General features: G+C 48.6%; 9 protein-coding genes across 9 annotated transcripts; 4 read left to right on the top strand and 5 right to left on the bottom strand.

Annotated features, from left to right (window-relative positions):
* Positions 1–522: 522 nt before the first annotated feature.
* On the bottom strand, positions 523–2,117 carry LCP9604111_6174 (sugar porter family MFS transporter; the record flags this gene model as incomplete). Its single annotated transcript, XM_039074066.1, has 2 exons — positions 523–1,581; positions 1,644–2,117. The coding sequence occupies 2 exons, from the start codon at positions 2,115–2,117 to the stop codon at positions 523–525; spliced, it is 1,533 nt and encodes a 510-aa protein (XP_038927700.1).
* Positions 2,118–2,681: 564 nt separating this feature from the next.
* LCP9604111_6173 (transcriptional regulator family TF) lies at positions 2,682–5,640 on the top strand (the record flags this gene model as incomplete). Its single annotated transcript, XM_039074065.1, has 8 exons — positions 2,682–2,762; positions 2,815–2,894; positions 2,971–3,954; positions 4,009–4,217; positions 4,264–4,396; positions 4,457–4,678; positions 4,769–4,924; positions 4,986–5,640. The coding sequence occupies 8 exons, from the start codon at positions 2,682–2,684 to the stop codon at positions 5,638–5,640; spliced, it is 2,520 nt and encodes an 839-aa protein (XP_038927699.1).
* A 204-nt stretch (positions 5,641–5,844) lies between these two features.
* On the top strand, positions 5,845–8,703 carry LCP9604111_6172 (transcriptional regulator family: C2H2 zinc finger and Fungal Specific TF; the record flags this gene model as incomplete). The annotated part of the gene is made up of 7 exons (XM_039074064.1): positions 5,845–5,920; positions 5,968–6,022; positions 6,104–7,130; positions 7,190–7,312; positions 7,373–7,423; positions 7,487–7,611; positions 7,662–8,703. 7 exons carry the CDS (start codon positions 5,845–5,847, stop codon positions 8,701–8,703), a joined length of 2,499 nt encoding a protein of 832 aa, XP_038927698.1.
* Positions 8,704–8,895: 192 nt separating this feature from the next.
* On the bottom strand, positions 8,896–9,291 carry LCP9604111_6171 (uncharacterized protein; the record flags this gene model as incomplete). Its single annotated transcript, XM_039074063.1, has 1 exon — positions 8,896–9,291. The coding sequence occupies one exon, from the start codon at positions 9,289–9,291 to the stop codon at positions 8,896–8,898; it is 396 nt and encodes a 131-aa protein (XP_038927697.1).
* Positions 9,292–9,556: 265 nt separating this feature from the next.
* Positions 9,557–11,125, top strand: LCP9604111_6170 (NAD(P)/FAD-dependent oxidoreductase; the record flags this gene model as incomplete). Its single annotated transcript, XM_039074062.1, has 3 exons — positions 9,557–9,859; positions 9,915–10,040; positions 10,130–11,125. 3 exons carry the CDS (start codon positions 9,557–9,559, stop codon positions 11,123–11,125), a joined length of 1,425 nt encoding a protein of 474 aa, XP_038927696.1.
* Positions 11,126–11,719: 594 nt separating this feature from the next.
* LCP9604111_6169 (HECT-type E3 ubiquitin-protein ligase) lies at positions 11,720–15,404 on the bottom strand (the record flags this gene model as incomplete). Its single annotated transcript, XM_039074060.1, has 3 exons — positions 11,720–12,642; positions 12,692–14,806; positions 14,870–15,404. The coding sequence occupies 3 exons, from the start codon at positions 15,402–15,404 to the stop codon at positions 11,720–11,722; spliced, it is 3,573 nt and encodes a 1,190-aa protein (XP_038927695.1).
* Positions 15,405–16,283: 879 nt separating this feature from the next.
* LCP9604111_6168 (60S ribosomal eL15 domain-containing protein) lies at positions 16,284–17,695 on the bottom strand (the record flags this gene model as incomplete). Its single annotated transcript, XM_039074059.1, has 6 exons — positions 16,284–16,424; positions 16,490–16,716; positions 16,806–16,962; positions 17,173–17,259; positions 17,329–17,415; positions 17,636–17,695. 6 exons carry the CDS (start codon positions 17,693–17,695, stop codon positions 16,284–16,286), a joined length of 759 nt encoding a protein of 252 aa, XP_038927694.1.
* A 171-nt stretch (positions 17,696–17,866) lies between these two features.
* Positions 17,867–19,285, bottom strand: LCP9604111_6167 (RING-H2 finger protein; the record flags this gene model as incomplete). The annotated part of the gene is made up of 3 exons (XM_039074058.1): positions 17,867–18,537; positions 18,587–19,127; positions 19,199–19,285. 3 exons carry the CDS (start codon positions 19,283–19,285, stop codon positions 17,867–17,869), a joined length of 1,299 nt encoding a protein of 432 aa, XP_038927693.1.
* A 1,149-nt stretch (positions 19,286–20,434) lies between these two features.
* On the top strand, positions 20,435–22,573 carry LCP9604111_6166 (histone acetyltransferase NGG1; the record flags this gene model as incomplete). Its single annotated transcript, XM_039074057.1, has 3 exons — positions 20,435–20,957; positions 21,074–21,540; positions 21,590–22,573. 3 exons carry the CDS (start codon positions 20,435–20,437, stop codon positions 22,571–22,573), a joined length of 1,974 nt encoding a protein of 657 aa, XP_038927692.1.
* Positions 22,574–22,900: the final 327 nt, after the last annotated feature.

Genomic DNA, 22,900 nt, shown 5'->3' with positions numbered 1-22,900 from the left:
TTCCAGTAGTCGCTTCGACAACAGCTTAGTCGGGGTTATATACACAATCGTAGTTTGGAGTGGATACAAGGCTTGGCCGGGAAAGGGAATCCGAGTTGAACTGGGACTTGCTATAACCGAGACTATTACTGCAATTGCATTATCGTGTCACTAAACTTTTTTGGTTACCTCAGAAACGCCAATGTCAAGATAGGCATATTGACAAGAAACAGAACAATTATAGCCCTCCTTTAGGCCATAAATAGAGATCATGGTTTTTTGGTCTAGTGGAATTCTTTCTACGAAGACGCCCCCTGGTCGCAAGAAAAGAATCTCATTGAGAAGTAGCTCAAATTAGCAAACTGCTTTGAAGATGAATTTGCTACGTAGACTTTTCAAGCGGCTTCACAGAGAAAAGCCCTCGGGAATGAGTTATGGATTAGCCGTTACCCCGCAAAGCTTATAAATAATTATATTCGAGATACCCGACAGCTGTTCATCATTTATACACATGTACAACATCTAAAGAAACCTATTCCAAGATCAAGCCGCAATCTCATAGTGCTCAGCATCAAGATTTTCCTTTTCGGTGTGTGCCAAATCGGAAATGACCTCTGTACGGGCTATCATGGTTGCCTCCGACCAGCTAATTGCTTTCCCAGCCTCATGTTTAATCTCAAAGAGTCTGTCAATCTGCTCAAGAGACAGGTTGGCGGTCTCAACATAGAAGTGCCAGATGATTGGCAGGAAACAGAAGTTGAATATGGCAAAAAGCATATAATACTTCCACTGGATGTTTGCGATGGCTGTTGGGGTGGCAACAACGATAACATAAACGAATAACCAGTTGGTAGTGGTCGCAAATGAAGTGCCAATATTGCGCATTTGCTGGGAGTTGATCTCTGCCGGATAGATATACGGGATCGATAAGAGCGACATGCCGTAGAAGACGTAGTAGACGAAGATGAACACCACGGCTAGAACAGACATACCCTTGTTGTCGGGTCCACCATACCGCAGTCCAACGGCAACAAGCGCAAAGCAGACGCTGCTACCAGCGGCACCGAAGAGCATCAATCTCTTTCGGCCAATGCGGTCAATGAGCAGGGCTGCAATACATCCCCAAAACATTAGCGACATAGAGTCAACGGCCGACAAGATCAGGGCCATTCTGTTGTCCAACCCAACTGATCGGGTCAGAACCACTGGTAGATAGTATGCAATGACGTTCGTTCCACCAACTTGTTGAAAAAAGGCAGTACCAGCTCCAAGAAGAATCCTGCGCAATGTCTGTTGCTTGTTATTGCGCTTGAAGATTGCCTGCAAAGGCTTCGATTGTTGGACTTCGGTTTCATGGTTCACGGCTATTTCCAAATTTTGTATCTCATCCACCACTTCCTGGTCGTCAATTGGCTTTGCAAGGAGCCGTGCTAGGATTTCACGGGCTTCGCTGCCACGGTGTTTCATGACCAGCCAACGCGGTGACTCCGGGGCGACAATAACAAAAGCGAGAGTGACAAGCGCGAAGAAACATTGGAAGCCCAGAGGGAATCGCCAGCTCACGGCAGAGTGAGGAATGAAAGTGAATCCGTAGTTCATCCACTGCGATAGGGAAAAAAATCAGCATTGCTCCAAGGTCTTGTACTGTGAACGAAGTAGCTTACATTTGTGATGACGATGCCGAAAATATTCGTTACCAACTGTGCAACGATGAGTTTTCCACGGTGCTCTGCCCGTGCAGTTTCTGATTGCCAAATAGGAATAGCAATTGTGTTCATTCCATTTCCAACTCCCGCAACGACACGACCGACAATCATCTGCGCAAGGGAATAGGATGCAGTTTGGAGAATAGCGCCGACGATCAGGATGCAGCACCCGATCAGAATTGTCCGTCTTCGTCCGAGTTTGTCTCCAGCGAACATCGTCACCAGAGTGCCTATTATGCAGCCAATGTCATAAGTCGCAACAATTTGACCTTGGATGGTCACGCCCGGATTTCCAAAGGTCTCGAGGAACGGCTCATTGTCCAGAAGCCCGCCGAAGACTCCCTGGTCATAGCCAAAGAGGAGGAAACCGGCACCGCAGGCTGCAGTGATTCTGTATTGAAGCCATTTCCCTTGTGCATTCTGGAAAAACATGATGAGCAGGGTTGCAATATCGCCAGTATACGATCTTAGCATGGACCACTCGTGTGCGGTTCATATCTGTATTTATATTCAATGAAATCTAAATTATGTGATAGGACTACACGGTAATCCTACTAATCATCTGAAAACCTGGGGTGTTACAGAAAACGTGGGGTCCCCCACACCGGGTTATGATTCCCGTAGAGGCGGTCTATTCCGGATTAGGTTAGAGCCAGCCCCGGTTTTACCAGCGATTGGTCCCCGGAAAAAGAAACGACATTTGCACGACATCTCGTTCGCCAACGAGGCTGTCGATCATGCATGATGTCATTCATCCTTTACTTATACGAGTATCCCCCACTTGAGGCCCCAGAAATACAAATACACGGGTCGATAGTGGTCCCCCTTTTGGTAGAGCCAATGAAATAGCAGCGAGAAGCTACGACGTATAGTTCGGATCAAACATTTCCCCTTTAGTATTACCCCGCACTATCCCTCCCGAGGTTAAGCCGCCCTCTATTTGCTAAGGGACGAGGATATTGCAAGCGCATAGTCTCATGGCATCCAGAAAAAAACATGCCAAAGCCCAGTGTCCCCCCAAAGAGGAGGCACCATGCCTCCATGGCATGCGTGTCATGTCGGGAAAGTAAGGTCAAGGTGACTATCAATTACCTCGGTGGGAAACAAAATGAAGCTAATGTCAGCAAAGTGTGACGGCGGTAAGCCCCAATGCTCCAGCTGCATGAACAAGCACCGCGAATGTCGATACCAGGCCGTAGACAAGAGAAAGTAAGTGACGCATCAAAAGTCATTTCATTAAAAGAAGGCTGCTGGCTAGGTAATAGTGCTGATTATGGATGTGAAGACTCCCACTCCGCGTTGCCATAGAGCTTCTATCAAGCAGAGTTGAACAGCTCTGTCTCTTCATCCACGAAAGTGGATTGGAGGCCCCGCCCATGCCACAAGAAAAGGACACTGCTTTGGCTAAAGTCCTTGATGTTCTTGGCTTAACTGAAGTTCATTCAGCCGCAAGATACAATCGAACTAACAGCAAATCCCCCAATCCAAACTCCCCATCTGCAAGCGATGATCTGCCTTCTGAGGCACCGAATTCTATGCCGTTCTCAGCTCCTGGTGTAGAAAATGATCTAAATACTTGGGCTCAGACCTCGAGATCACCGGACAACGCATCGCAAAATTCTCGGTCGAGTTTTACAATGCTTTCGGACCCTCACGCCATTTCGACACTGCCCATGGTCCTTGACACTGGGATCTCCATTGCAGAACAGTATCCACCAACTGATGATCACTCTGATAATTTATTGGCCAATTGGGACTGGACCTTGGACTTTGAGACATGCATTACGCCCCCATCTCCAGACATCGGAGACATTGGCGTAGAACCACTACAGCCGCCAGGGAAACCATTGGATAGGGTACCTGAGCCCTTTGAGTCCGCCGTCATTCAAAGCCCACCCAGCCTCGACAATGATTCCAGGAGCACGGAAGAAATTGAAGATCTTATCGACGAGATTTCTGATCGGATGGGCACATTGCGCTTTGGTCCTGGAGGAAGAGCTCGCTTCTATGGCCCGACATCGACTTTCAACCTTGCCGATGCTCCAGTATCTATCAACACTCAGACACATCGTATCGTCGATCATTTCGATGACGCAGAATATGATAGACAAGTCCCATTATCTCTCGAGGAGCATCTTCTTAATCTCTATTTTGCCTGGCAAGATCCTTCGTTCCACGTCGTCGACCGAGAATTGTTCGAAAAGGGAAAGACTGCGTGGGATGGGAAAGAAGAGACCCCGTTCTATTCCGAGGCACTCTGCTATGCAATGTGAGTCATTTTTTTGCCGACCAAATGGAAAGGTGAAATGACATTAGAAAATAGGTGTTCTCTCGGCGCTGCTTTTGAGACCCGTTATCATCCATCCTTTGTGACGTTCCCAAAGTCTCTCGGTGAATTCTTCGGGGACCGTGCAAAAGAACTGCTTGAAATTGAATTAGACTCTCCATGCGTGGCAACAGTCCAAGCACTAGTCATCTTGAGCAGCCATGAAATCGGTATAGGCTCAGATACACGTGGATGGCTCTACAGTGGTCAGTTCTGTCGAAATTTCTTGGTTTTCTTAGCTTACAATTCTAGGAATGGCCCTTCGGCTTGCTTTTGATCTTGCCTTGCATATCGACCTTTCTTCCTATGTTGCTCGTGGATCTGTTACCGCTGCAGACGCCGAGCTGCGTCGAACCGTTTTTTGGGCTGCGTATATGGTAGACCAGTGAGTTCCCATTCTGTTTTTGTACACGCTAAGGATATCATTAACTTTTCGAAATTCCAGCCTGGTCGGATTCTACCTTGGTAGACCTTTCTACACCAACATGGAGGATGTTACAGTCAAAAAACCCAATAATGACGTCGACTATCGAGAACCTTGCAAATGGACGCCCTACGCATCTCCCATCCCATTTGACAATGATTCCGGGTTATTTGACTGTGTGGGGGCTGTCAGTGAACAGGAAGTCTCCCTATGTGAACTTATGGCACCCTGCGGCTATTTTCTGTAGGTTTCCGTCCCTGTTTGCCGCTGTCGCTCGACATCATATAGTTGGGCTCAAGTGAGTTGCTTTAGCTAACTTTGGTCTCGAAACAGGTATGGAACGTCAGGTATTCCAAGAGCCTTGCTTCAACAGCTCAATGCAAATAATGTTGCCAAGCTTCTCAGTTGGAAAGCTCAGTTGCCTTCAGTTTTACAGATCGACCTTAACGATCACAGTTCTCCTTATCTTCCACATGTGTTGCTACTTCAGTGAGTTTCTATTATACCATTCAAAGTTCTAATAAACAACGTAAGCTAATTTACCCCAAAGCATGCAATATTACCAGAATCTCATCTACAGTCATCGACCCTGGATGTCAAAAGGCTACCTGCAACCACAACCTCCGAAGGGACCTGGGTTCACTCACGCTCGAGAAATGTGCATTAATTCCGCCATCTCCATTGCCAAAATCCTTGTATTGTACGAGACCAGATATACCCTCCGCCGCATAAACATTAAAGCAGTCTCAATTACATCCTCCGCCGTGCTACTACTTCTCTTCGCTGCCGTTTCCCAGTACCAAACTGAAGAAAACGAGAATATCATCGCTCATCTGAGTACCTGCTTCAGGGCCCTTGATGAGTTCTCTCTATCCTGGCAAAGTGCCAATCGTGCTAAAGACCTTCTGGTAAGGCTACAGCACAAATGGGAGATTCGTACCCGTGCTACTAAGCCGGACCGTGGACCCGATGGGGCTAGTTACCCCCCCAGAAAGCGATCACGAACACTTAATGGATCCGACTCCATAATCCCGAATAATGGAAGGTCTTTAAGCACACAGCCTGAGACGCGCGATTTCCAACTCGAGTCTGGGTTGGGCTGGATGCTCATGCTCAGTGGTCAGCTTCCGTCGGATGGGGATGAAGATCTCTATTCCTTTGTTGCAAATGCAGGTATCCCAGAATCTGAAAATGAGACTAGATAGGCCTGCAATGTTAGAATATATTTATTTCAGATAAATCGCATTATTTGTGCCTGCTTTCTAAGGTATCAACTTTCCCAATGCGGAATAGTCCCAGTGGAGTCAACCAAGGTTAGAACCCCGGACTTGCTGACTAATATATTTTCCCCTCCGCAAGTCTTGAGGGTTACATGTACCGTAATCATTCATCTTTTCGAGAGCGCCGTGATGGTGTTGAAAAAATGTTCCATCTGTTCGCGGGTGTTCAAAAAAACCGAACATTATAAGAGGCATGAGCGGTCGCGTCAGTTACGTCGAACCCCTGCAAGAGCAATCTAACATACAAAACAGACACTAAGGAACGCCCATACGAATGCAATGTCTGCCACAAGCGTTTCTCTCGAAGGTAAATTCCATTGAAGGCACATGTGAATTGTAACATATTCAAAATCCTATGTTCAAATACCTAAATTTAATGAGCATACAGCGATGTCTTGAGCCGACATGCCAAGGGCCACAATCAAGCCAATGCGACAGCCGGTCCATCGGAAGCGTCAAATCGACAGTCATCAGTAATTGCGGATGCATCATTGATCCCGGGACCAGGAAATGGTTTTATCGGCGCAGAAGCACAGATTCCACCTCTGTCTACCACTTCGCGAGATGCGCATCTCGCATCAACTGGGCTCCCATCATCACTAGATTACCTAGCTGACATTTCAGCCCACCATGGCCGCACCGAGCCAGATCTCAATATGATGATGATCGATGACCAGCAGCAGTACTTTGGATGGAATGCAGTCACATCGGCAGATCATGTGTCGCACCGAGCTGGCTCGGCCTTCGACCCTGGGCCAAAAGACATGCTACAAATGTGGCTTGAACCACGCACAGCTTCGGCTTCAATTGACTCGCTAGATCTGATGCGCGATAGCCATTTTCCACTGATCGGTGACAATTTGAATCTTACTTCAGGCCAGCAGAATCGACATTCAGTCGACAGCAGCGATAGCATTCCTAATGAACGCTTCGCTAGAGTTCAGCAGTGCTGGCTAGCACCACCGAATACCGGGCGTCTTATTAACAGTTTATGGCGGGATATCGTCATGTCGCCGGTTGATAATATTTTCTCCGTTCAGTCATTACACCCTCCCAATGAGGCAAGTGCTGTTGAAGGATCCCGGTATGGATTCGACGAGAATTGCAGACGGCGCCTTTATGCGGCTTTTGGACCGATGACTCTTTCTGCGCATATGCAGTCACCCCCAGATAGGAATATTCCTCCAGCCACGCCTGTCTCGACATTGAATTACTCTGATTTCCCTCCTGCTGAGATTTTGGATATGGCACTAGATTTATTTTTCCGTATCTTTAATCCCCTCTTGCCATTTGTCCATCTACCAACCTTTTCGGCAAATAAGGTGCGACCATCTCTACTATATGTTATGACGCTGGTTGGCATGACATTACTTGGCACGAAAGGAACAACTGCGTTTGTGTCCAGAAATTTCTCAGTAGGTTCAACTATTGTTAATCGCGTCATATATGCAGGTAGTTTACTGACAGTCATTAGGGCACTTTGGAAAAGGTAACAGCTGAATTTGCCCGATGCTCAATGGGACTTGAGAGCGCTTCTGGCACCGTGACATTGTTTGCGACAGTTTTGCTCTTATTAAACCTAGCTGGCTTGACCGGGGTATGAATTCCTTAGCCCAAGTTTGCTGAACTCGAGGTACTAATCATTGTCATCCTGCAGGAAAAAGTACATCTAGAACAGTGTCAACCTCTTTATATCAATGTCATGTCTGTGAGTTGGAAGAGAACCTTCTTGTTTTCCTCTATCGATGTGACTCTAATGACAATTATGCAGGTCGCCCAAAGACATGGTCTGTTTTCAGCCACTGAAGGACAGATTCTTGACATGACTTTGTTCGAAACGGTTCCTGATAATGAAATGAGATGGAAAGCCTGGAGCAAGGTCGAATCAACTAAGAGGTATGCCAAAATTCCTACTTATATCGCACATCACTAATAGTCTTCCCAAGAATAATCATTGGATTACTGCTCCTAGACTCTTGGTACTCCTCGTTCCTCTCAACGGGTCCAATCACAGTCCCAGACTCAATCCAACTCATCCTCCCCTGCAGCGAAGCTCTCTTCAGCGCCAGCTCCTCCATCCAATGGAAACACCTAATCCGTGGCGGAAAGCGCATTCTCTCATCAACGATCCTCGCCCCATCCGAAAACATCAACATCCCCACCCTAGAAGCTCCCGCAGATGACTTCTGTATACAAGCAATACTAGCAATAGTTCAGCTCCGCCAGTCAGAAGCCTACCACCGCCTCCTCTCCAATAGAGCCAGCTACCCCTTTGCTCCATGTCACACCTACGCCATGGACGGCCGAGCCAGGTGCCTCCCCTCCCTCCAATCCCAGCTCATCACAAACTACAGCGAAACCCTCGATCGCCTCAATCCTAACGCTCTCATTACGTGGCACAACATTTGCATGACTCTCACCGCCGATATCCAAATATTCGACCTTGCAGCTGGCCGTGCAGGCCCAAATCCTGCCCGTAAGGCGCTTGACGATATCCGTGAATGGTCGCAGACACCTGCCGCCAGACGCGCGTGTTTGCACGCTGCACAAATCTACAAAGTCATGACAAACCGCAAAGCTTCTGACCATCCCACCTTCCAATCTATGTTTTCGCTCTTCTCGGCTGGATTAGTGCTCGGTCTGTATACGTTCATGGTTCCGGCCTCTACTAGTTCGCCGTCTAGTGTCGGGTCTGTGGAGTTGATGGATGATGTCGACTGGAGATCAGTGGGAACGGAGGGATTCACTAGTTTCATGGAGCCTAGGGGAAGTCAGGCTCTCGCGCCGACGGATGATCCCGCTGTTAACTTCATTCGCAACGGGGCTACTATCTACTTGCGAGGACTGCCGTTCCACGGTGGGTATCAGTTTGCGCGTCGAATCCTGCTTGATTATGCATCTCTTCTCAAGGACTCTGGGAAGTGGAGCGTCAAAAAGTTCTCGTATATTTTATACATAATGAGTGATGTTCTCATGGACGTCGAATAAGCATGTGGCTACCTCACAGCATTATGCGAATTGAAGATAAAACATTCTTCTTTAAATTCTATATGGTATCATACCATCACTTATTAATGAATTTGAGTTGATGATAAACAACTAAATTGACAGCATTATCTTCTGTCAGAATATAGCCCTATGATCGATCGGTCGAAATAAACTACATCTATCGAGATAATATTAAGCCCCATTCACCCTTTTACGAGACAACCGTGGAGCATCGCCTAGAACGCGCTTAGTATCAAGCGTCTCCTTACCGGCCATAATCTCCTCCCAATGCCAATCAGCAAGCTCAGCTGCACGCCACAGAATATGAACATGTACGAGCTCGGCATTTCCGACGACGGGCAATGAGAGACAGCATGGCCGAATATGATGCTGAGGCACGGATGTAATAGTGGCTACTCCAGATCTGCACTGCTCAGCCATCAGACGCATCATGCTCTCGCCGCTATTGGGCCTAGTTCGTCCGCCAAATTTGCTGAAGTCTACCGTCACCCAGTGGACAAACTCCTTCGTGTCGATCTCTGCGATGTTGGAGCCATCGGGGCGGGAGAACATACCTGGTTGGATCATCTTCGTTCAGGTGAGAAGTGTGGATTTAGATGAGCTTGAGATGACTCGAGATGTGCTCACTATGATATGGTCAGGTTAATTGATGGGATTTATGGTCAGTTAAATAGTAACTCCAGTTCATGTCGAGTCTTTGTTAGAAACTGAAACAATTGTCTTCACTCTTCTTTCATAAGGGGTTTCCCTTTGCCCCCTTTGTCTATGTATAGTCAGAAACTAGCGGTCATTTTCATTCGGACTTGCCTTTCTTCTTCTTAGATGTCAAATGATGAAAGATGAGAATCTATGGTTTGATATTCCTATAGTTCCAGGGTCGCATACTTTTGAGTTCCAATATATGGGCCTCGGGATCACGCCCGATGTCATTCCCGAGGTCATTCCCGAGGTCGGAGGTCGGATGTTCCTACCAAAGTCACACTTCAGGGCTCCTTCCTTGCAGGCTGCTGGTCAATTGCGCCCTCCCGATATGTCTGCACGTGCCCTGCTTAAGCAGCAATTTAAGCTTATAAATAAGCTCCCCACTCGCTGCTTTTCCAGCACCCGACCCACCAATGCGGACTTCACCCATGCGGTATAGTGCAACCTAGGTAGATCCAAGACAGACACAAGGCTAATCTGATTGAAAGGTAATTGGCGCAGGCGTCGTCGGCCTCGCGGCCGCACGGCAACTTGCAGCTCGCGAAGGCACCTCAACCATTCTACTAGAGCGACATGACGCACCAGGGACAGAGACGAGCAGTCGCAACTCCGAGGTATGCAATCTCCACAATGAGCCCACCTGAACAGTTTCCAATAAACCAACACAACCCAAACAAACTAACAGCAACCCCTCGCCAACTAGGTAATTCACGCAGGCCTCTATTACCCAGCGACCTCCCTCAAAACTCAGCTCTGCATCCGCGGCCGCAACCTCCTCTACGACCTCTGCGCACAGAACAATATCCCCCATCGCAACACAAAGAAATGGATCGTGGCGCAAAACCCTACTCAGTGGGAAGCCTGTCTGAAATTGCACGCGCACGCACAAGGACTAGGCGACGCACCAACGCGGCTAGTGGGACGTGACGAAGCGCAGCAGCGCGAACCAGACGTCAAGGCAGACGCAGGCATCGTCGAGAGTGAGACATCTGGCATTGTGGACAGTCACTCTCTGATGACTTACCTGCATGGCGACTTTGAGGACCGCGGAGGCGATGTTGCGTTCAAGACACGCGTGACAGGTGTGGAGGCTATCGACGGCGGCCGCGGCGGGTATAAGATTACCGCTGTCTCGGATGAGGATGGCTCGGTTACTTCTTTTACCGCCGAGACGTTGGTTAATAGTGCTGGCCATGGCGCGTGCGATATCAGTAACATGCTCCTCCCAAAGGAGCGCCATTTCGTTCCGCATTATGCCAAGGGCACGTACTTTTCGTATGCGGCTTCCAGGCCTAGGACTTCGGTTTTGGTATATCCGGTGACTTTGCCCGGTACTGGTGGACTGGGTACGCACCTGACTCTTGACATGGCTGGACGCATTCGCTTTGGGCCGGATGTTGAGTGGGTGGATAGTCCTGATGATTTGGTGCCGAGTGCTGCGCGTTTGGAGCAAGCGCTGCCGGAGATCAAGGCTTATATGCCTGGTGTCGACGTTAGTGCTATTGCGTTGGATTACTGTGGTATTCGCCCTAAGTTAGGGAGGAACGGTGCTGTCAATGAGGGTAAGGGGTTCCAGGACTTTATTATCCAGGAAGAAGAGGGTCTTCCTGGTTTTGTCAATTTGTTGGGAATTGAAAGCCCTGGCTTGACGAGTTGTTTGGCGATTGGTGAGATGGTTGATGGTATTTTGTACCGTTAGCTGCCTCTGTTATCTCGCATTTTGGTAATTAGTATATGATTTGGACGGTATATAAGAAAAATTTATAGAGAACGCTCGATATAGGCCATTGATTAAACCATTCCTTCATTGTTCTACACAAACTCTAAGAAAGAGCATGGTCTTGGACTTTCTAAATTTAGATACAAGAAGTGATCATCGATGCTTACGGATCACTTAAATCAAAGGTATGAGGTTGGTGTGGTGATGGGGAAATTTGAGTTGTTCTTTCCTGACATGGAAGGCTCGGGAGTTCGCTTGAAGGTGAGGTGAGGGATCTATCAATCTATGTCAAGTGTGCTAGAATGAAAACAACGTCCAGGAATGCAAATTAGAACGAGACTCTCTCAGTCACAAAGACTGAATCAATAAAAACAAGACACAAAACCTCATGTGCAGTTTGCAAGGCAAGAAATAACAGCACCGGTACTCCATGGCGGAATGAAGAGCAAAAGAAAGAAAGCAAACACGACGCAAAGTATGAACATGCAAAGCTCACTTCGAAATCAACGTCCAGCGTCTATACAAATTCTCAAACACCAATAGTAACACAAGTCCCGAGCAGGAATAAACAAATCATTTCAAGCCAAATCCTTCGCTATTTACAACTGCATCCCAGAGCAGCCGCTGGAACTTCCCCCGTGTGGGGTAGCGGTAAAGGCCCAGCGTGTTGAAACATGTACGCGCAATCGGGTAACGAGGACAGTCATCCCCAAGACAAGCAAGCCGGATAATAAGGCTTGTAGCCCCCATGGCAGGGATCCGATCGCTACCAGTAATGAATGACAAGATCTTGCGCTGTGCTTGAGGGTCTGATTTCTCCAAGAAGTCCCAGAACCAGCGCACTACAGGGACTGATTCTGGTCGTGGGTGTGACCAGTTGTCGTAGGTGGCCACCGCCCGGAGAGAATTGACATCGAGTGGTTCATCTGAGCCGCGGACTAGCATTTCGATCTCTTCTGGTCGGAATAGTGATAGTGCATTGCCGCCGCAGACCGTGAAGAAACCGCGTTTGAAAGGTTCGAACTGTCGAGCCACGGCTGTGTCTAGCAGATATTGGACATACAAATCCACAAACTCACGCTTGTTGGAGTTGGTCACCGGTCGGTTCTCGCCATTTGCACAGAGTGGCACACTGATAATCTCGCCGTAGCGATCGACCTGGGCAACGAAATCGTAGCAGAATGTCTCCGCGACATTGCCTTCGAATTCTAGCAGACCCCGGAGTCCTTTGGCGAGAGCTGGCCGGTACTCGGCAAGATCTTCTAGGGTGCATTTGAAGGTCGAACGCAAGGAAGTAGCCAGTTGTGGCCCGTTGGCATGCCCCGCTGACGACAGCAATTTCTTAAACGCAAACGGCGGGAGACTAACATCAAGGATGGTGGAGTTGTAGATGGCGAGACCTAGAAGAACCCCAACCAAGAAGAATTGTTCGGATGACTCAAAGCAATAAGGATTGAAGTAGCAATACTGCGAATCGTCATCGTAGATGAAGAGGCCTATTTTGAATTAGCGAGTCATTTCACTCTAAGATCGGAAAACGCTGACCATGAAGCGGGTCAAAGACCTCTCGAACAAGCAGCAGAAACCATTCCTTCCGCAGGCCGCCAGCATCAATGCCTTCTTCGCCCGAAAATTCGATCCGGAGACCCTTTTTGATTTCTTCTTGGCCAGTACCAACAATTTCACTCACTCCCTTCAGGCTGTCTTCAATCAAACACTCACGCCGTACCTTCAACACCAGGTACTGACTAACCGCCGTGTGGTTGAGGACGCTGTCGAAAAATGCATCGCGTGCTTTCACTTCCATTTGACGACGCGCATCATGCTCCATGATATGAATTTTGGCCCAGATGCTAAGGAGGAACGGATACTGACAGAACGAAAACTTCGAGACTTTAGCCTCCCAAGTCTCGAAGTCCGCCACTAAATCCGAATAGTCCAGCAGTGTATTGTAGAATGCACTGATTGGAATCATATGTCCTTGACGAGGGCCTGGGTTCTTGGGAACTTCAAGACTGCGCGGAGTTCCATCAGACTTCCTCGTTGCAGAGGAGATGTTAGCCGTGAAGAACAGCGACATTACTCTTGCTGCTGCTCTGATCTGCCAGTCCTCGGCGTATATTATGGGGTCTTCGGTCTTTTTGCCAGGCTTCTTGTTCGGGCTACTTCGATTAATCGCAGCGTGGAGTTCCGCAGCAGTATTTCCCGAAGCACTGGCAAAGCTCGGTATTAGATCATCTCCGTTTTGAGGATTTTGAGGGCGTTTTCGCCCATGCTGGCGACTCAAACGGTAAGTGAGAAATCCACCGATAAGTTCTACCAGTCGCTCGAAATGTCTAACAGAGAAACGGGAAGCCCAAGACACGATGTAGTGATGGCAGTCATTGGGCAAATTAGACGCGAGTCCCAGGATTCGTTTGATAATTCCATAATGGTGACTGGAGCCATCTAGACGAGCAGGGGCTTTGTGCGGCTCTTTCTGCAAGGGTTTTCCGTCTCGGGTTGCCGATTTCAGGTAGTCTTTTGGATGCGATGGGCGCCTCTCATCTCGATGAGACGGCGAGATGGATGTATTCTGATAATAAGACGCAGGTGAAGACAACATGGGATTCGCTAACAATATGAACAAGAACCTGGTATCTTCTGGTTTCTTCAGAACACGGCGCGGGCGTTTGAGGAGGCCCTCGGTAGCTTTCAAGAGTGCCCGTTGTAAGTGCAAACGAGACTCGCTGACTTGTCTTCCGATCAAGGACGGATCAATAGACGCCCATCTCTTGGCTCGGATCAGATCCGCTTCTGATCTTGTGGGGTCAGGCTTTTTGGCGGCCCAGAGCTCATTCCAAGAATTTCCCGCGGACAGGATCGAATGGTACCACTGGGCTAACTCGGACCAGTTGATCCGAGGACTTCGCGATGATATCATCCGAGACTTTGGGGTGTTCTTCTCTTTGGAATATGCGGGATTTTGGCCTTCGGTCTCAGCCCATTCATTCATCCACCAAGAGGAGTTCTCAGTCAAATCTCCTAAAAGAAGAGTTTTGGCATCTGGTTCAAAAACTGGAGCGTCTTGCGCTGGTTGGGGCATTGTGGTCGGTTCCATCTTCGTTTTCGGTGGATTACCATTACTAGCTGCTCGGGCTGACCGAGGTGGTGGATATGTAGTGAAAGATTCGTTGAGGCAGTCACAGCCTTTGAAGGCAGTGGCGATGGTATTTTCCAGCCGTTTGAAAATGTGTGTCCGATTGTCGCAGCTTTGAAACTCCGGGTTCCCGGCTTGCGAAACGTCTTGCGTGCGGCTGTCTAGCTTTGGAGTTGATCGGAGATCTGAATTTGCTCGGACTCTGACAGGCGTGTCATTGCCCTCCCAGCGAACAGATGGTGGTGTCAAGTAACCTGAGTTTTCTTTTGACGCCGCCAACCTTTCCCGTTCACTAGAATGGGAAGCACTACGACTCCGAGAATCGCCAGTGCGTGGGGGCGAGAGATTTTTTGGACCAGAGGCATGATCCTGCATTGGCGGAAGATTAGGTAGCGGTTTGTTCTTTCTGTCGTCGTCCGGCGACAACCATGACCGAGGGCTATTGTCCAAAAGGCTATCGAAATACATGTTGAGACACCCCCCGACCATACCACGAATTTGATTGGCCGTCAAAGGAAACACTAGGTAGCAAATCAGTATCTTTTACAAATATATGACGCAAAACTAGCATCTGGAGGTGTTACCTTTGCTTGCCAAATTGGACGCTCCACCCTGAGACCCTTGTGGGGGTTTGTCTTTTGAATCATGAGAAATCGGCTCGAGGTCTGTGATCATCAAGCAGTCGGTACATCTAAACACCTTCAAGTGCCGTGGCCACCGGACGGTAGCATCACAAGTCTGACACTTGCCCTCGGCGAGATCATTTCCAGGTGCTGCACCTTTCCGGGGACTTGACGACTCTGGCTCCAAGGGATATGTTACCTCATCGTCGTCATCATCGTCAGAGTCCCAAGTCGCATACTTGGCGACTGTCTTGTCCCGTTTTCGCCCAAACCCAGCGAACGGATTGCTGATCGAGCGTGAATGTCCTCGGTGGTACGAACTCTTGGGGGTACCGCCGTTTAATGGGGGCATGATCGAAGCATCGCGAGGTCGAGCCATACGGCGTGGATTGATTTCCAGTCCAGAAAATTGGGAAGGGTGTATTCCAGGGATGGCGGCGTTGCCAGCACTTGAGATCGGAGGGATAGGCAGATGACGTTCAGGCCGGGACGGCATAGAGGCGCATCAATTTGATGTGATTTGATTTGATCAAATTCGACCTCTCCAGTATGTAATCCAGCTCGTGGAGCTTGTCCTTCGTACCAAACACATACGTGGAGGACGGGAGGACGGAGTGGGGGTAAGGCAGTCGAGTAAAGCGAGCTTTGCTTCTTTGTTTGATAAATGACAGGTTGGTCTATTGCAGAAATGGACCTTCAGTAATCTAATCAAGTCTCACCGAGCAAATAACTATCTTACCTCGGACTCTATTATAGAGTGATGGATCGTTACAGCAGTTCATAGTCTGTAGACGGATTGGGAAAGAGGCCGGGGGGGGCAGTGGTCCATGCCTAAGGCATTAAAAGCCTATTTTTAGATTAGAGACCTGAAAGTTCGGGCTACGGGTCTAATTTCGTAACTAACTAGTTAGAACAACGCACATCGATGATCGTTACACGATAACAATTAAAGACAGCCTTAGCGTATAAAGTCTGAATATGTATTATGTGCACTAGACTACTTTCTAGCGATCCACTGAGGTACGATCTAACGGCGACTGGCCACCGCAAGTCCAGCGGAGTACACCACCCGCAAATGTTGAAAATCAGTGATATGCATACATGCATACATAGAACTAGTAAAAAGTAGCACTAATTCAAGACTACACTTTCTACAATGCCAGTACCATTGAGCTGAACCAGTCATACTTCGTTAATAAGGGAATTGAAACATAGAACAAGATGGCTTTTTGGCTAACAACAGAACCGACTGGTCTGCATTAAAGTTGAGCCCAGCGTGGAAAACACTGTCTGGGAAAGAAGTGTTTGAATAAATGACCACATGCCGTAACCAATATTTTCCAACCGAAACCACTGGGAAAGTGCACTACCGCACTTAACGGTAACGCCAGTAGCTCTGGGTGTTCTGGCGCTTCCAGGTGTGGCGGCGACCAGCCTTGGTGTTGTTGTAGCGGTGACCCTTGTTGATACCACGGGACTTCTTGCCGGTGGCGGTAAGGCCACGGGACTCACGGTGCTAGAAAGGGGGACCTGATCAGCAAAGCTCGCGGGCAACACAGTCAAATTTCGAGCCAAACTTACCTTGTGAACGGGGTTACAGATCCAGTTGATGCGGGCATCACGGCGGATGGCCTTGTGCTGGGGATCGACAAGGATAACCTCGTAGTACTTGTAGGTGGAGTCCTGGTTGATCCAGTAGGAGTTCAGGACGCGCAAGTTAGCAGCGCGGCGGCCAACACGCTCCTCAGCGGTGGACTTGAGAGCACGCTGGTACTTGAGCTGGTTGACACCGTGGTTGGTGGGCTTGCCTGTTCACATAATCGCACATTAGCTAAAAAAATTCCTTCAATTCCCTCAGATCTCTAGGAAATCTGCTCTCGACAGGAAAAATTCGTACCGTAAGTGGCACCCTTGGAGACAGGGCGTTTGCGGCCACCGCGGCGGACACGGGCACGGTAGATAACGTAACCCTGCTTGGCCTTGTAACCGAGACGACGGGCCTTGTCGGGGCGCGAAGGGCGCGAGGCACGGTGGATGGCGTTCAGCTGGCGGAGCTATATTATGCACTCTCAGCAATGTTCAACGAGTGTATAGCAAGACACATGAAGCCCGAAAGGGTTTTCTTGCGTGCCACAATCATTTCCGCCGAATGACTTTGTTCGAGCCGCCTAGCAATACCACATAAAAACGGCATATCCTAAGGCAACGCACACCAGTGCTCGGCGGAGATGTTAGGCAATCGGGGGCGAAGGGATTTATCTCACCTCCCAGCATCGGACGCGCAGCAGGAAGCGAATCACATCGGACTGCTTCTTCTTCTGGATTTCTTCCACGTACTTGAGGGCACCCATCTGGACGGTTATAAGTCAGAGAAGTGCACTTGCGGCGGAGATTGTATTGAAAAAAAAATGCTAACGTACCTTGTCGGCTGTACGATGTCGTCGGTTGTCGTTGTCGCAAAAGTTCGAGGAAGAAAAGGTCTGGAGGCAGAGGTTGTGTGTGGGACGCTAGCGATTAGCGAGTTGACCCACCAGGGCCAATCACAGTGTGAGCTTCCTCTTTGCCTTGAAAATCAGGTGTCAGCATCATCTGCCTGCCTCAGGCTGAAAATTATTCTAATTTGGTAATTACATGTCCTAGTGATGAATGGTCTGAGCAATATTGAATGAAAGTAAAAGGATAAAATAGGAAGAGGCCTTCTTATGACCAGGATTAAAACAGGCATACTAGAAGCACCATCTTCAAGGACAGAGACCGGGTAAGTGGCGACTGATCTTGTAATTCCATAATTGGATAATTTTGTTTAAATTGTTTGATTTGATACAATCACTATCAAAACATCATACAAAAACATCAAGATCGTCAAATCGCCTCGCTTAGTAAATGCAACTAGTAATCCTCGCTCTCTCCATGCTGGCATAATCTAAAAGCACGCAAAAGCAGTCTCCCGTGCTGCATTCAAGGGCGTCTCGAAAGATGCTCTCGTTCGACCATTTCATTCGTCACAGAGATATAGTATGATCCTGCTGGCAAAACGCTCTTCTTGCATAAGGGACAAAGGCAGCAGTTCTGGGTCAGGAATGGATCGATACACGCTGAGTCGAATATGTGTCCGCAAGGCAGTTCGCGGACCGTAGATGACCCAACAACAAAATCGTCGAGACAAATAGCACAAGTCGTTTGAGTATGGCTCAGACGGTACTTGCTTCTGCAAGTATCGTTCTGTTTAGGCTTTATCATCGCTGCTTCGGGTTTCTGGAGGCCAGCATCGTCCTGGGCATGGTTGTTTTCCTTGAGCCATAGCGAGTTGATCTTGTCTCCAGAGCCATGCTCGATTGGATTGGCCGATGTATTATCTTGTGGCAGCGTTGCTTCTGTTGGAGGGATGATCTCCAAGTATGTATAACGTGGCATTTTGTTAACCACCTCTTGAGGAGCCGTCATTTGGTTCAATGCCAAGGCCTCGATGTCGACTTGACCTGCATTAACACGTCTCTGCAGCTGAGCGCGTCTCTTACGCAGGACAAATCGATAGATAATGATCAGGAGGATACTGAGTATAAGAACTGTTCCTGCAATTGCAAGTACGAAACTCCAAACGCTCGTCGACGCCCCTTGTGTTTCTTCGCCTGCGATATGTGAGTATAGATTCGAAAGTAACGCATTTATGTGACCTACCAGTCTCAATCCTAGCAAACAATCGGTTTGTCTTCGTCTGTAGCGCAAAATTTTCGGTAGAGTTGTCTCTCTTGTCTTCGGGTGTCTTATTTGAATACCACGAGAGATCATTGATCAATGTAGTTCCAGCTGGGCCAGGAATGGCGTACACTGGGTAATCGTTGTCCATTCGCCATTTATCTCCGTCACTGGTTGCCCAGCGAGAGTCGTTCGAGTCAGGTGGTATGCCGGTCTCGTTATCTGACGGCTGGAAAAAGATCATAGCGTGCGTGCCAACCTTTTGGGCGGCTGAGAGGAACGATAGCGAACATTCGGCAGTTACCCATGGAGCAAGGCCAACGAGGGAGTATCCGAAGTCAGACACATCTTCATATCGGGTCACATTTGACGGCACGGACGAAGCAGTAATGTCATAGCACGGATCATGCGGCTCTAGACTGGGTACAAACAAGAGGCCTGATACCAATCCATCCTCGGGGATGCCATTGCTCGATATTGTTTGAACCTTATGGTCGAGAACAAACCGATAGGCGACATTCTCCTATGTAATTATGTGAGTTAGAATCAGCCCCAAATGCTGTTGTCGGCTTTTAATGAAGAAGGCAGACTTACTTCGACTGACGAGGTGGAATTCGAAGCTTGCCCTGAACCTGCCCAAAGTGTAGCCACTTTACCCACCGAGTCATTTCGCGTTGACATGGTAGCAGCTGACATAATATATCTGATCTTGGGTCAAGTGAATAATGAAGGTGACTGTCAAGTAAAGTATATACTATGAGTCTAAATGCTTCAGACCCGCGGGGAAGGCGTAGGGGAAACAAGTTGAATATGAAAGAGTTTGAAAATGGCAACCACTATGGTTCTATGCAAAGTCATTTAAGACGACGCTGAGCCCTGAAGCATCCCATACATCCCCATTGCTGTTTAGAGCTCTACAGCGGAAGAATGCGAGAGTCAATCGGGACCGTCACAAGAATGTAGAACAATACTGGTTCCAACCACGAGGCAAGAGGCAAAACGGCTTGGCTAAGATACACTGAGTTTCACATTTCGAAGATATCTCCGGGAACGAGTCAACAAATGGAAATGGCCGAGCGCGTGGTCTATATCGTGTACTTCGCTAAACATGGCCGTTCACGGTAGACCGTTTGAGGAGATGATCATCAACAGGCAACTTTCCAACCTTTTACACTTGACATTGGGATTTAACTAGCGAGACTGTGTTATAAATAGTAATTATTCAACGCTTGCAACAATTCACAAAAAACACATGATTTGCTCTGCCTCATCCCTCAGAATGTCGGAGTAGCCGATATCGGGGCTCCCTCCGCAGAACTGTAGGAATGTGTATCAGATTTCAACCTCAACCACATTCTTGGGCGGCTAGACCATGTGTGAGCCATCAAGTGGTGAGGTGCAAGCTGTATATACAGTGCAAAAAATTTGAATAAGCTCAAAGGCAAAGTTCCATAGCCAAGTGCTCAGGAACCAATGAATTGAAGATGGAGCACGTGATGATACATGTCGGATCGCCATCACGTGCATATTCTGGCCGACCGCCAGCGACCGCCAACCATCATCACCTCTAGAAAGTCTAATTCATCCATGATCGAGAGATTGTGTCTGCTTTAGCTTATGATCAGGCAACTTTAGGGGACATTCAATCTCCTTTCATTATTATTCGCTCACAGTGACCGACGACAGCATGTGTCTGTCTAGTCCCATCCACACCTCCTAGGAACCTTTCTGTCAACCAATCTCTCTCTTCGTTGATACTGCTGTCTTTGGTATCTTAATCAATTCATCTCTTCTTTTCGCTTCGTCCAATCATCGGTCTGAAGAAATACCATGCCATCCGCATACAAAGGCAAAGGCAAAGGCCGCGATGCGCGCCAGTCGCGTAGCCGCAATACCACCCCGTCCAGCGCTAGTGCTCCCGCTATCCCATCACTACCTATCCAAAGCTACTTAGAGAACGATGTCACCAAGCACATTGACTTGGCTAGCGTGCAGTACTCCGATGTGTTGGACCTGGTCTCCGCGCAGAACATTCCAGATTCAAAAACACTGGAGGCATTGGTGGAGCACCTGAAGGGTCTTAGTGACATGGCCGATCTTCGAGGCGAGGTTTGCAATGCCGGAATGCGCGAGATGTCTCAAAAGCGCAAGGAAGTGGACGATCAGGAGCTTGATCGTGAAGTTCGAGATCGCTCGAAGTTGAAACGTGAAACCGAAGAGGACGACGATATTCATAAGGGCGGGAAGCTGAAGAAGCGGAAAGAGCGCCCAAGTGGAAAAGAGGAGCGGCCGTTAAATCATGGCGCACATGAGGTAGCACGCCAGGATGGAGCTGAGACTAAGGTTGAGGGAGGTAAGAAAAGATCCAACTCGGCGCTTTCTTCCAACTCTTTGTTTTTACCGACCCATCTCCACAACTTGATCTTCTTTCACTTTCCCCACCGTTCAGCCTTCGCTAACTACCAACAGCGGCTTCTCCAGCATCGAAAAACTCCAAAAATGCGATATCTGATGAAAGTTCCTCGCTTTCACCTCCATCGATGATGTCCCCCAATGGCACAACCACTGCTGTTGACGGCCCTCCCCCCGGGACCCCCGGGTCTGAAACCAGTGCCGATTCCCACCAACCTGAACCTCAACCTGCGATTCCTCAGGTGCAAGTCTTTGGCGATAACCCGCTGAAGTTTGACGACCCCACCATCTACAACATTCGAGATGTTCTCCCAGGCATGACGGACGATGATAAGAAAGAGATTTACAGCGTTTCTCACTTCCCTAAGACCGATCTTGCTCATATGGCAGCGGGTGTGGCTCCTGATAAGGACTTCAGCAATGCCAAACCTTCCAACCAAGTCAGCGCGAATACTTTCCAGACTTACATTGAACCTTACGTCCGGCCTCTTACCGAGGAGGACATTGCCTGGTTAAAAGAAAGGGTAAGTCAATTGTAGCTACTTTCAGTCAGCACAAGCTGACCTGTCACAGGGTGATCGCACTACCCCGTTCATCATGCCCCGCCGCGCAAAGAAAAACTACCGTCAAATTTGGGCGGAGGAGGATGGAGTGTCATACGACTCGAGTCAAGATGACAAGGACCAGCTGCCTTTGAATCAAGGCCGTGGCAGCATTGAACAGCTGACTGACGATAAAGCCGAAACCAACGAAGTCTCGGTTGGACCTCTCCTCAGCCGCCTCTGCTCTCTCCTCCGTTACGAGCACCGTACCTTTCCCGAGGATTCCAATCCAACCGCAAATGGGGATACTGCGAGTGTAAGTGGGCTGGATAAGGACGCAATGGACATTGATCAACCCACCGTTGAGAAGGAGAACAAAAGCGAAGTCAAGCCTCTCCCTGCTGCAACCACCTTCCGCGACGCAGATCCAAACGACTTCAAAACCTCGGTCGCAAAGCTGGATCATGCCCAATTGGACGAACGCGCCAAAGCCGAATTGCGATTCATTGGTTTCCTCGGTGCAGATGATAATCCAGACTACGACGCTCACTACGATGATGAAGTTGCTGAGCGACTCCGCTTACTCCAAAACGAGCTCAAGAGGCAAATCGTCACCAACAATGCTCGCAAAGCTCGCATTCTAAAGATTGCCCAGGAGCACATGGCCATGCTTGAGTTTACTACCATCCAAGACGACCTCGACTCTCAGGTCCAACAGGCCTATCTCAAACGCACCCGCACTATGGGCAAAAGCAAGAAGGGTGCTCAGCCCAAGCATCGGCCAGGCGGCGCAGGCGGCGGCAGCCACGTCGCTGGTTCTGCGGGAGTATCCCGTCCTGCTGTCGGAGACGCTGCAAAGATTGTTATGGACCGTCGTCGTCGCTGGAACGAGGCATTCCTGCCTATCTTTGACGACATCAAGACTACCATTCCCTCTGAGGGAGAGTCGATCTTCGACCCAGAAGTCATGGCTGAATACGAGAAAGCCGAGCTTGAGAACTGGGACGAGGAATGATTCCTCCCTCTCCGTTCTCTGCCGAATCTTCATCACTCGAAGATAACCCGTCTTCTATCATTTGGCTGCCTCCTAGCCACCTCAACTTTGACTTATTTTTTGCACGATACGATACAAATGCATGATGGACTAGCGTGGCGTTAGCGGATACCTCTTTTTTTTCTGTTCCACAACATCAAATGTTGAACTGCTGGCTATTTTGTAGTCCGCCTGAAATTACACTGGGTCTTTTCCACAACATACTATAACTAACTACCTAGTTATATGTGATTATGTTCATATATTCTTATCCTTAAGTCCCAAGCTGTGAGCTTACAATGAGACAAA

This window comes from Penicillium roqueforti, assembly GCF_015533775.1.
Source record: "Penicillium roqueforti strain LCP96 04111 chromosome Unknown scaffold_16, whole genome shotgun sequence".
NCBI lineage: Eukaryota > Fungi > Ascomycota > Eurotiomycetes > Eurotiales > Aspergillaceae > Penicillium > Penicillium roqueforti.
Note: the sequence above shows the minus strand (reverse complement) of the source record. Positions and strands in the feature narration are given on the sequence as shown.